Source organism: Galleria mellonella, unplaced genomic scaffold (genome assembly GCF_026898425.1).
Source record: "Galleria mellonella isolate WM207_F2 unplaced genomic scaffold, CSIRO_AGI_GalMel_v1 utg332, whole genome shotgun sequence".
Classification (NCBI taxonomy): Eukaryota; Metazoa; Arthropoda; class Insecta; order Lepidoptera; family Pyralidae; genus Galleria; species Galleria mellonella.
In genome coordinates this window covers 803,049-815,753 of record NW_026442080.1, presented here as the reverse complement: position 1 = coordinate 815,753, position 12,705 = coordinate 803,049, and the positions used below count along the sequence as shown (strand labels likewise).

At 35.7% G+C, this 12,705-nt stretch overlaps 1 protein-coding gene across 1 annotated transcript in view; it reads left to right on the top strand.

Annotated features, from left to right (window-relative positions):
- Positions 1–408: 408 nt before the first annotated feature.
- Positions 409–12,705, top strand: part of LOC113509329 (photoreceptor-specific nuclear receptor) — a 50,016-nt gene continuing 37,719 nt past the window's right edge. Inside the window, exon 1 of the mRNA XM_031911267.2 lies at positions 409–583. Within this exon, the coding sequence (XP_031767127.1) occupies positions 523–583 (61 nt within the window). The 5' untranslated portion in view covers positions 409–522. The remainder of the gene's footprint in view (positions 584–12,705) is intronic.

Sequence of the window (12,705 nt, the reverse complement as noted above, 5' to 3'; positions counted from 1 at the left end):
AGCTATATCAAGATATACATTCAATATTATTCACGATTGCATTATATAAACTATGAAATACATAACTGAGTGTGCTCTATTTATATTTATTTAACATATGTAATTATTGTAATAAATATACACCTATTATTTCTGACAGAAAAACTTGTATGCATATATAATAATTTAAAATTATTAATCTCAATAACATTTAACAGTTGATTAAATGACAAATAGTACATAATTATAATTTGTTTACAATATCAGAAATGAATTCTACCCATATAGATAGATATTTACGTCGGTTCTAGTCGATTCATTTGTGCCAATTATTGCGTTCACGAACGTGCACAAAGTTATGATGTAGACTGTACTTTTTAATTTTTTTTTTTAGAATATAAAGTCAACGATTTTAGTGATATTTATTTATTTATAATAAATCTCTAATAAAGTTATTGAAAAGTTTATGTACAATAATAATGAAAGAACTTTAATTAGCGTGTTTGAAGTGTGTTGTTAAGTGAACAAAAGACAATTAAAGAAATGGAAGTAGCTCAGACACCGTTACAATTGACGCAGGATCATCAAGATGGCCGAATAAGAGGTAATATACTTAGATTATATACGAGTAGATAGAGCATCAAGTCTCAAAAACGGATTAACTTTTTGTCAGCTAATTGTCAAATTAGCCGACTCGTTTTTTTTCATCAGTATTCATTATACTTACGCGTGCAATGTATCTTGACGTATTATTTAATAAATAAAATGTGTGTTTACGCATTAAAAAGATGCAGAAATTATAAGACAAAATAAATATAGAAATTATAAAGGAATCACTCATAATTATTTATCACGTAAAATTGTACGAAAAAGTTGACCCGTTTTTCTCGAAACATTTCTATGGAGATGCTCTATCTATATAATCTAATACATATATTATTGTATTTATTAAAATAAGTATATTATTGTTTTATGTTTACATTTGTCCAGAAATCCGATCTGGCATAGTACTGGTAGATAGAATTTTCGAAAGTAATATACAGCCTATGTCACTTACTGACTATGTAGCTTTCTATAGGTTAAAGATTTTTTAAAAAAAGGTCGAGTAGTTTTTGAATTTATCCATTACAAACAAACAATCAAATCTTTATTCTTTACAATATTTGCATAGATTGCAAAATAGCTTTTTTTTTTGCTCGCCACTTCGTACACGTGAATTTTAAAAGCAGAAAAGCCATTGAAATAGATTATTCTAGATAGCGAATTAAGATAAAACCTTACATTATATAAGTAGATGGAGCATGGAGTCTCAAAAACCGGTCAACTTTTTGTCAGTTAATTTGACAATTAGCTAACAAATCGGGACACAATCGGGACTTAAAGGGACGCGATTACAGGTAAACAGTACCTACATACCTATCTGATATCTGAGTCGTACAATCCACAACGAAACATTGGCAATAAAAATCAGGCGTGTATGCTTTAAATCCAAATTGTGAATATAAAATGTGTAAACAACGCGAAAGTTTCAAATTAACTGTGACATAAACTTCTCCTGATTTTAGTGATTTGGAAACGATGAGTACTTTAAGTCAATTCTTAATTTTTTATTCCGTTAAAATATTGACCTGTACAAAAGATAAAGTATAAAATAAAAGAAAAATCAGACAATAATTATACGTAATCTAGATGTGGAAGTAGATAGGATTTAATTTAGGGATGTAGATAGTGATAAGCTAAAACAATAAGTTAATTTGCTTTATATAAAAAATATTTAGTCTTTAATACAACTTAATATTCTTTTTTCGATTTTAGAAGAAATTCTCGATAAAAATATGTTTAAGTTAATATGATTGTTCCATAACATAATGTGTACATTCGTTCTTGAGTCCATCTCCCATATTTAGAGCTGATCCGTCGCCCGTATCCAATAGCAAGGACGGATCGCTCTGTAAATTAAGCGACCCAGAACTACCAAAAAAAAAAAAACGGTTGTTCTTACATTAAAACGAATAATTGACTGGACCATAAGATATTCTGCTGGTATCGATTCTCTTCGTATCCTTTTTCGTATTCTAAACTTGGAGAAAGTAATTATATTTGATAATTTCATTAAATACCATTGAAACGGTCTATAGCACTAAAAAGCATAATGTGCCAGATTGTCTTGACAAAAGATTGAACATTTAATGCTTAAAGTGCCTAGTTTTTTAACTGAACCGTGGACATTGAACATTTGAACATTCACTATGAAAAAATATCGCGTAGTTTATTGAGCCGTTTTTAATACAGGACGCTCTATCTATACATATTACTGATCTGTTTTAAATTATATATCGAGTTAAGATAATTAAGTAGTTCTTGTTTATGTAGGTTTGTAAAGAGTTACCCAGCGGCATTCGTCAGCCATTCCAAATTTAAAAATTCAATTCAAAATTTTTTACTCGTTTATTGATCAACAATAATTGTCACTGTTGAAGCATTCCCGCCGAAACATGCGAACATTCTTCATGGCTCATGCGATTTTAATACGGCCAAAGGAACATTAGTATTCATCCCCGAACAGCCAGTAACTCGGGGTCTATTTGACTGATTCGCAGCCGCTCCATGATTTGCCACTTTACCCGGTCATCGCGCGTTCTGAATACAAAACAACCAATAGCGAGAGGCGGGATTTGAAATTTCATTTTCGTTCTAGAATTATGTGTTCGCGTTTTGAATATTAGGGTTTTACTGGGTGTCTGGATTTAGCTGGAGTTCATAATTTCGCGGGCTACCAGTGAATGTTGATGGATGAGAATGAAGTCTGACCAGTTGGATTATGATGACGAATATGCATACTCACGTGACATGGGCGGAAAGGGATTGTTGGTAATGGAGACTGAGAATCCCATTGCTAGCAATATACCCAACCAGGTCGACCTTCTCGCGGTTCTCCCTGGAAACTATCATGGTACATTCCTGGTGAATTCATCATGATGGGCTAACTGGCCTGTTTTCATTCTCATTTATCACCCTTCACTGGTGCTCCGCCAGCGTATCCCGTTAGCGCAGGCGGGGTTACCATACCATTTTCACCCATCAAAAAAAAACCCCTAGCATTGCATCCGTAAGATACAGTGACTGTTTTCCATTAGACGGGCTGCATAAGTTTGTTTGCTAGCTTCGCGATGTAAAATACATCAACAATCAACCATGACGGTTTCCATTATATGATTTAGCTGATCAGCTAAACACAACAACTAACTTACCTGATTTCATTCTCACTTATCATCTCTCACTAGTATCTTGTCAACGTATAGTGATAGCTCAGGCATGGTTACCATTCCATCATCATCTTAGTAGCGACTCGTGCTCCAAATGTGATTTTACAAACGTTTGCTTTCAACAAACCTAATATTACAAAACAAAATAGTTTTACCCAAATAGGTGCAGTTGTTCTGAAGTGACACGCTTACATAGATAGGTACATTCTAGAGTTGATTTTAATTTATATAAATTAAAAATACATCCTGTTAGAATATATATAATTTTATATGATTATCAGTCTTTAACTGTCCATTGTTAAACATAAGCTTCCCCCATAAAAGGAGGTTTTGCCATTATGCCATTAGTTGCCACGCTTGGCAGGCGGATTTTTTTTATATTGGATGAAAATGGAGTGGTAACTTCGCCTGCGCTAATGGGATACGCTGGCGGGGCACCAGTGAAGGGTGGTAGATGAGAATGAAAACAGGCCAGTTAGCCCATCATGATGAATTCATCAGGAATTAATCATGATAGTTTTCAGGCGGAACCGCGAGGAGGTCGACCTGGTTGGATATATTGCTAGCAATTGGATTCTTAGTCTCCATTACTAACAATCCCTTTTCCCCCCCGGCAGGCGGGTTGGCAACCGCAGATAGGCTTTGATGTTTTAAGGGGGACGTGAATCTGAATATACTGATGCACGTAGGCAAAGTCGCGAGTCGGCTAGTATATTTTATTACTTTACTCGATACAAAAAATCTTGTATCTAATCGTATATATACATATATATATACACACACACACACACACACACATTTATATTATAGTTGAAACAACCAACAATTCCTCCGTAATAAGCACAGACATCCAATATTTCATGGACGTGGCAATAGAACGGAGAGAAGACATAAAAGGAAATTTTATAAGACACATAAAAAGTTCCACCAAATTGGAAGTCAGGGTGCGCCGGGACGGGGCGGCGCGAGTAAATCCCGGTATCAAGATAAATCAATGTTTGTTTGTGCCCGAGTACGGCATTTACTAAGGACAGGGAGCGGCGTGGAGTTACCGAAATATATTCGTTCGTCAAATAGTATAAGAAAACTTGAAAGCGTTAAATCTAATCTTTTAAATCGAAATTTTGTAAAAAGTTTAAATGTCTGTTACTTAATTACCCTTAAACGGCTTAACAGATCCGAATGGATTTAACATATAGGATTTTTTTGTACTCTATATTATATACAAAACAAATAACAGAGTGTATCTTAATAAATTTGCTTGAGGAGATGGGATTGGGATCTATTATTATTATTATTTCAGCTGGTAACTGACCATTGCTGGACAAGTCTCCATGGGAATTTTTTCAGTAGTTGCCACGCTTGGCAGACATGTTGGCAACCGCAGTTAGGCTTTTAGAAATGTTTTAAGAGGGACGCTGCTGCCCACTCTTCGACCTCCCTTAGTTACGACTTAATCACGAAAGGAAGGGGTGGCCCGTTCTATGCTGGGGCACACACGATGATATGAGGTCTAACTTCCCCCTTACTAGCAATACACATTATCAGGTCGACCTCCACGCGGTACCTCCTGGAAATTATCATGGTTAGTTCTTGTGAAATTCGTCACCATAGGCCAATTGACCTGCTTCATCCTTACCTATCATCATTGATATGTATATCGAGGGCACAGGCGGGGTTACCATTTCATTGAACTGTTTGTCTGTTTTTTTTTTTTATGCTATATTAATCCTAATTTGGAAGAAAGTGATAAAATAGTTCAGTAGTTAAAATAGATTTTGTATTAGGTTTTAGTCTTTATGAATAAGAGAGTTAGTAATTTTGGCAGTGCGTTGATAGAGAGTCAGGACAAATGATTTTAAATCGACTTTAAAAAAGGACAACGTTAAAAAACGACAACAGAATAACAGAAATCGAAAAAATGCAATTTCTCAGTTGCATTTTTTTATGTTTGTTACCTCATAACTCTTACAGTTATAAAATGATTTGCAAAATTTCCAACCATCTGGACGAGTGGCGGTCCTCCACCGTGCGTTTTTTCTTTGCTTTCTCCCACGCACAACCATTCTTTGGAATCAACTTCCAGCGGCAGTATTTCCAAACCGATACGACAACATAAATTTCAAGAAAAGAGCATATTCCCTTTTAAAAGGCCGGCAGCACACCTGCAATGCCGTTGGTGTTGTGGGTGACCATGGGCGGCGGTAGTCACTTACCATCAGCTGAGCCGCATGCTCGTTTGCCGCCTGTGTTGTAAAAAAAAAGATTTTTCAAGCTGTAATGCAAAACTATGCAATGCTATGCTATAAACCGCAGAATGTAAAAGTAAAAATATAGTTTTATGTAGGTATATCGTAATAATGATGACTTCCGACCATTTTCGGTCACGGCTATCACTTGGACTTCCCTATTATTAACTGTCTGCTGTTATATCAAATTATATAGCAAGTATATCGTATTATATATAGATACAGATAGACATATGAATTTATTTGCATCAATTACAGCCCAAAAATAATAATAGAGACAGATATATAGACACGAACACGATTAATTAATCATAATAAAACAAATACGATCACATTTAAATTACTTCACTGAAATTTTTTTACGGCGTAGGTATAATAACTTTTTGCAAGTAAATAGTTTACTAAAGTCATTTTAAACTTTTTAAAATTATTTTTAATTAATTTGATTTTATTGTAAATTTTAATTGACTGAATACAATAATTATAATTTCGAAAATGGTCTTAATAATTCTACTTCGAGGTCGCAATGTCGGAGGTGGGTACATTGTGGAAATAGGTGCATGTTACATTTTAATTAATTATTATTTATGAATGAATGAATGAGTATACTTTATCTGCGTTATACAATATAGGAAATAAATATAACGAAACGATTGTATAAGTACAGGAATGTTATATTATAAACATTATAGTAGTTGTTTTTTTAAGTTATTCTAAATAAATAACACCCAACATATTACACAACACCATATATATACATACATACATATCTGTCACGCCTGTCTCCCATTAGGGTAGGCGGAAACAATGGAACGACAAATGCTTCGATTCAAACAAACCTCTTTCGCTTCTTCCACATTCATCAATCTTTTCAACACCATATATTTTCAAACCAAAAAAAATAAAAAAGAACTAAATCTAAGTAAAAATTAAAAAGTAAGTTTGCACGTTACGTACAAACTCTATTTAGTTTATTTTTTTCTAAGACTGTTACATATGAAAATATATCAATTATATTAAATAAAATTAAAATTACACGTCTCCATGGGTCCCATAGCCGTCGACGCAACCCGGAAACTTTGTCGCTTGCCGTTTTATTTGCTTTTCTTTTGACGCGGCAAGCCCTTGAGCCGCTCTGATTAATTTCACCCCCTCCACTGTATCACCCAAATCCGCGTTTAAACGCCCACATTGGACTTTTTAGCGTTTGGTTGTATTGAGATCCGTTTGTAGATTTTGGGACTAAGACTTCTGTCTGCCGATAACTTTTCCTTTATCACTAGAAACTTGCCACGGAGTTGTGTGTTGTGCGCTTGAGTTTTATTTAAAAATTACTATTGACGTAAGCATCTACAGGAATGAAATTATTTTTGCAGGGGGGAAGGGATTGTTAGCAATGGAGTTTGACAGCCCTATTGCTATCAATATGCCCTATCAGGTCGACCTCCGCGTGGTTACCCCTGGAAACTATCGTGAACAATTCTCGTTGAATTCGTTACGATGGGCTAACTGACCTGTTTCATCCTCATCTATCATCCTTCACTGGTGCGTTTATCAGCGTAAACCGATAGCGCGGGTGGGATCACTATTTCATTATCACCTATAAAAAAATATTTTTACATCATCTATACTTATAATAAATCTGTAGAGAGCTCAATTCTGTACATGCAATATATTTCCAAAATAACTATCAAGGGTTGATTAGTGATCGATACTAATGCCAAAAATGCAATCAGTAAAATTTTGTCTGTCTGTCTGTATGTTCGTTATAGAAACAAAAACTACTCGACGGATTTTAACGAAACTTGGTACAATTATTCTTCATACTCCTGAGCAGGTTATAGTATACTTTCCATCACGCTACGATCAATAGGAGCAGAGCAGTGAAGGGAAATGTTAAAAATGTCCACCCGTGCGACGCCGCGACGTCGGAACGGGCCGCTAGTCAACAATAAAATTAATTTATTAATTCATTTATTCTCTCATTCGTTCATTCATGGCAAGACATAAACTGAACCATGTTTTTTAATGGGTAACCCCGCCCGCGCTATCAGTATACATCGGCGGGGCACCAATAGGGGATAATAGGTGAGGATGAAAGCAGGTTAGTGGATCTATCACGATGAATATACATATGGAATTCGAGGTTTTTCCAAGAGACTACAGCATGGGATTCTTCAAAAAAAAGGGGTAAAGAGGTATCTTCAGTGTCGGCAACGAGAGAATGATGCCCCTGGTATTGCATGCGTTTACAGGCTACTGTAACCGCTTACCATCTAGTGGACCACATGCTTGTTTGCCACCTCAGTGATATAAAAAAAATATTATTAATGTTCCAGGGGGGACCGCGGTGATGTCAATCTGACAGAGTAGTCTCTACTATTAAAAATTCCTTCTCCCGCTATGTTTAGGTTAGAAAGGTGGGATATGGCAATGAATTTTTTTTTTATACAACTTAGAATGGCAAACAAGCTGACGGCCCACCTGATGGAAAATGGTAACTGTCGCCTATAGACATGAGCAGTACCATGGACATAACAGAATATACTGTTTCGCCCATGATACCCCTCATGCGTTGCCATTCCTGAGGACTCAAGTATTATTCCTCTCTACCCAGTAAATTCACGCCATATCCCATCCTTCAAACCGAAACACAACTATGCAAACACATTTGGCACGATTTGGCTACAGTAACTGCTTACCATCAGATGGGTCGTATGCTTATTTGCTACCTACGTGATATAGAAAAAATCAAAATCTTTTAAAATATCACAAATTCTTACGTCATTTATCATAAAACTCGCTTTGTTTTCAACTTTTTTCGAGACCTACATAAATATTGGAATCGATTTCGCTATAGTAACTGCTTACCATCAGGTGGGTCGTATGCTTATTTGCTACCTACGTGGTATAAAAAAAATCAAAATCTTTTAAAATATCACAAATTCTTAAGTCATTTATTATAAAACTCGCTTTGTTTTCAACTTACAGTAAAATCACTACATCAATAAAACAGATTAATCCATGCCTTGTCATAATACTTGTTCCCATATGCGCCCGTTCGAACCCTCGGGACCAATTGGGGATCATATTGATTTTATATTGTCCCCATATTGCCACTGATTCCGGTCCCAGCGATTATGGGGTACCCTGTATAAATATAAACTTTTACAGAAATTGTTTTTGATTTTTTTTTATATCACGAAAGTGACAAACAAGGACACTACCGATCACTATAGGCTATGGACGCTTGTACACTAGGAGACACCAGGGGTGTCACTAAACCATAGCCCTTTCAGACCTGAACGATACGTGCGTGAGTTGTAACTTTAAAAAATTCTAAAACCGCGCGCAATTCATTTTTACGCACGAAGCTGAAATAACATGATAGTGAGATTCTAAACCGGCCAATAAGAAATCGTTTTAACGGTTAGGTGGTGCAGTAGTCTCGTGCGTGCCGGCAAGATGGCTTGGCTCCAAAACACGAAAATATATTTAATCTGAAAGAAAAAAAATCTTGGGTCAGAAAGGGACAGCTGACATTGAAAAAACCTTGTTAATACACTCTTTTTAAAGAATCCTCTACTATAGTTTTTAGGAATACCTTGGCAGGAAACTTATTCATAGCCTGAGCGTACGCGAGAAAAATTTCCTTTGAAAAATGACATTTGTTATTTTTATAACTATTTTTAGTCAATTACTATTGATTATTTCATTCCTTCACACTTTTTCTGTGTACCGTAAAATTATTTTATTATATTATTATATAATATTCAAAATAACATTATTATGGAGAAGTCCATGCTCGGAGTTTCTTTTTGACAAAATCTGAAACGATGATATCCGCAAAAGAACCAAAATAATCGACATAGCCTGAAGGAGAAGCAAGTTGAAGTGGCAATGGGCTGGTCATATAGCTCAAAGAAATGACAACCGATGGGGAAGGATCTGGCAAGGAAATGGCGACACCGTACGGCTAAACACAGTGTAGGACGACCCCATTAGATGGAGTGACGACCTCAAATACATTGCAGGGAGTTAATGGATGCAGGAGGCTCAGGACAGTTCTTTATGGCAGACTATGCGAGAGGCATTATGGCATATGGCATCTTTATGGCAGACTATACCAGAGGGAGACTTTGTACAAAAGTACCTCTGTCCCATTCGTGTTTCAACCGTGAAGCAGTTGTGTGCATGGCTGTGTTTCGGTTTGAAGGGTGGGATATGGCGTGAATTTACTGGGTACAGAAGAATAACACCTGAGTCCTCAGGAATGGCAACGCATGGGGGGATCATGGGCGAAACAGTATACTCTGTTATGCCCATGGTACTGCTTATGTCTATAGGCGACGGTTACCATTTTCCAACAGGTGGGCCGTCAGCTTGTTTGCCATTCTAAGTTGTATAAAATAAAAAAAAGACCTATGTTTAGCAGTGAACAGTCAACCTGATAGGGTGTATTGCTAGTAATGGATCAGTTTGACCCTATTACTAACAAACCCTTTCCCCCCAAACTGACGCAGTTATGAGGTGACAAACATAAAAAAAGAATACAATCGAATTGAGAACCTCCTTTTTTTAAAGTCGGTTGAAAATGAAATAACACAATTCAATGTTACATACAAAAAGAAATCATCGTTAAGTGTAACGAGGCAATATACACAATTTCGTTTGTATGGATTGTCTCGCAAATGTAGTTAGAGGCGGGCGGCGAATTGGTGACGCCGCGCCCCGTGCCCTCGTCGAATTATATCGCTACGAGTACCTACATTTGTAGAGTTAGTAATGTCACAGACAGCGCTGCCTTGTTGGTTCCCAGAGGTGACCGCGTGGAGGTAGACCTGTCAGTTTTACGATAGGTTTTTATGATAGGTCCGATGAAATAAAATTAGTTGATCCATCTTAATGAATTTACCAGGAATTAACTACAGTGATTGCCAAAGATGACCACGTGGAAGTCGACCTGACATAGTATATTGCAAGTAATGGGTGACCAAATCGTTATTACTAACAATGCCTTTCCCCTATACAGCATTGAGTGTGGCAGAGATAATTGTCTCGCAAATGTAGTTACAGACAAACGGTGAATTAGTGATGGCGTGCCCTAGTTAAATTATATCGCTGCAAGTATCTATATTTGTAGAGTTTATAATATAATAAATAATAGTGCTGTGAATCGAAATCGAAATCATTAGTATCTTTTTAAGGGATAATCCATATTTTACTAGTGAAACTGAACATTTTCCGAAAGGAACTTCATATTTTTTCGATGTATGATACTTTGAAAAAACTCAGGGGCACCGGTAAAACACTGCCTTGATAAGAATGTTTAGCCTCTATCCTGTATTTCAGTTTAAAAAGCGAGATATCTCTTTAGACTGCGATAATCATTAACTGTTGGGTGAGCTATATGATAGTTTATCATTTTTGTATTATAAAACCAAATTTGGAATTAGACTAATTATATAGAGAAAAACAAACAGATATATTTTATCGTCAAATTTAAATTTTCTATTACTTCTCTCCCATCTCTGAATTTTCAAGTTTGTTTGAACTATTTAAAAAATATTATCAATTGCTTTATGCTTCGGAGGACACGTAAATCCAGTAAGCAACATCAGAGGCTTTTATGTAAAACGATAGTTGCCTAGTTTGACTCTAGAGAGCGCCACCATCACACATCTAACAGCAGTATTAATGTAGTTCTCTCTATACATTCATAGCCCTTGATAATCGGTACGTGCAGTGACTGTTCCTGACACTTAATATAGGTAAATAAATTAATACAATGAACTGGCATTGTACTGTGAATCACCAATTATAGCAACTAGATGGGGCGGGCTTTGGGGTGTTACTATTGTTCACTGTAATATTATTGTAAAGGCTATCTAGATTACAGATAGTACTGGACAGGTAGAGTACAACCGTGATTGAATATTGAGAATTTGGTAGTAAATACCCTAAAGAGATTTTGGACAAATCATCGTCTGCATTAGTATTTATGTCACACTCGTATTTCTGGTGCTCGCAGAAACACTTGCTCTTTGTTTCGAATGGTTTTGGTTAGAAATGTGGAACATGGTAGTGTAATTAACGTGTGCTGACATAACATCTTTTTAAGAATGCCTACACATGAATCGTGCCAATATTTCCGTGATTTATATGCTATTTATGTCTATCATCATCATATTATAATGTACCCCCTGCTGAACTTAGGCCTACCCCATAAATTACCATAAGGAAAGATCTTGAGCCACCTGCATTTACTGACTTCCTGCAATGCAGTTGAGATCGTCACTCTATCTAGTGAGGGATCGTCCTACATTGTGTTTGCCCGTAGGGGTCTCTACTCAAGAACCTTTCTTCCCTATCGGTTCTCAGTTCTTCGAGCTATGTGACAAGCCTATTGCCACTTCAGCTTGCTTATTCTTCAAACTATGTCTGTCATTTTGGATGTTTCGCGGATATACTCATTTCGCATTTATATCTATAGACAATTTTTACTATTCCCCATCAGATGGGCCATGTTTTATTTCGAGCTATTTCTTTTTGAATCGATGTTAATTCGATAATTTCCCTTTGCACTGTGTCTTTGCTTACCTCTTACCTCACCTCAAGTTTCTAAAGATTAGATGCAGTACGTATATTATACATACATATATATACGTTTTTCTCTATCATTGCACAGACAATCCAATGATTTATGATATATAAGTAATGTTAACTTTTTGACTCATTGCGTATAAATCATTAATATATTAATTTTTAATATTGAATATAATCGTCTCATTATTAAGATTTAAAGTAGTATAAAAAATATATTATAAATCGAATCCTCTCTCCACTCATTTCAATCGCCGGGTATCCAATCACTTAATTGGTTTGACACATTAGTAATATTATACAATTATAAATTCTGAATAGAACTTTATTCGAGTTAAATAAAGTCTAAAATGGGGTAACGCTCAATGTTGTCGCAGTTCCACAGGGGTCGATATTTGGCCCCCACATAACCATAGTGAATGGAAACGCTATTAAAATGAAAGGGTGTGATTTGCAATGGTTATTTTATTAGCTCTATTGAGATTAAATGTTTATGGGCTTAATTGCTTAATTCAATTCGTGTAAGTAAAATATTATTATAACCTACAAGTATCTATTTAATAATGACAGAGAGATGTAATTTGATTCTATGTGGTTTAACAAAAAAA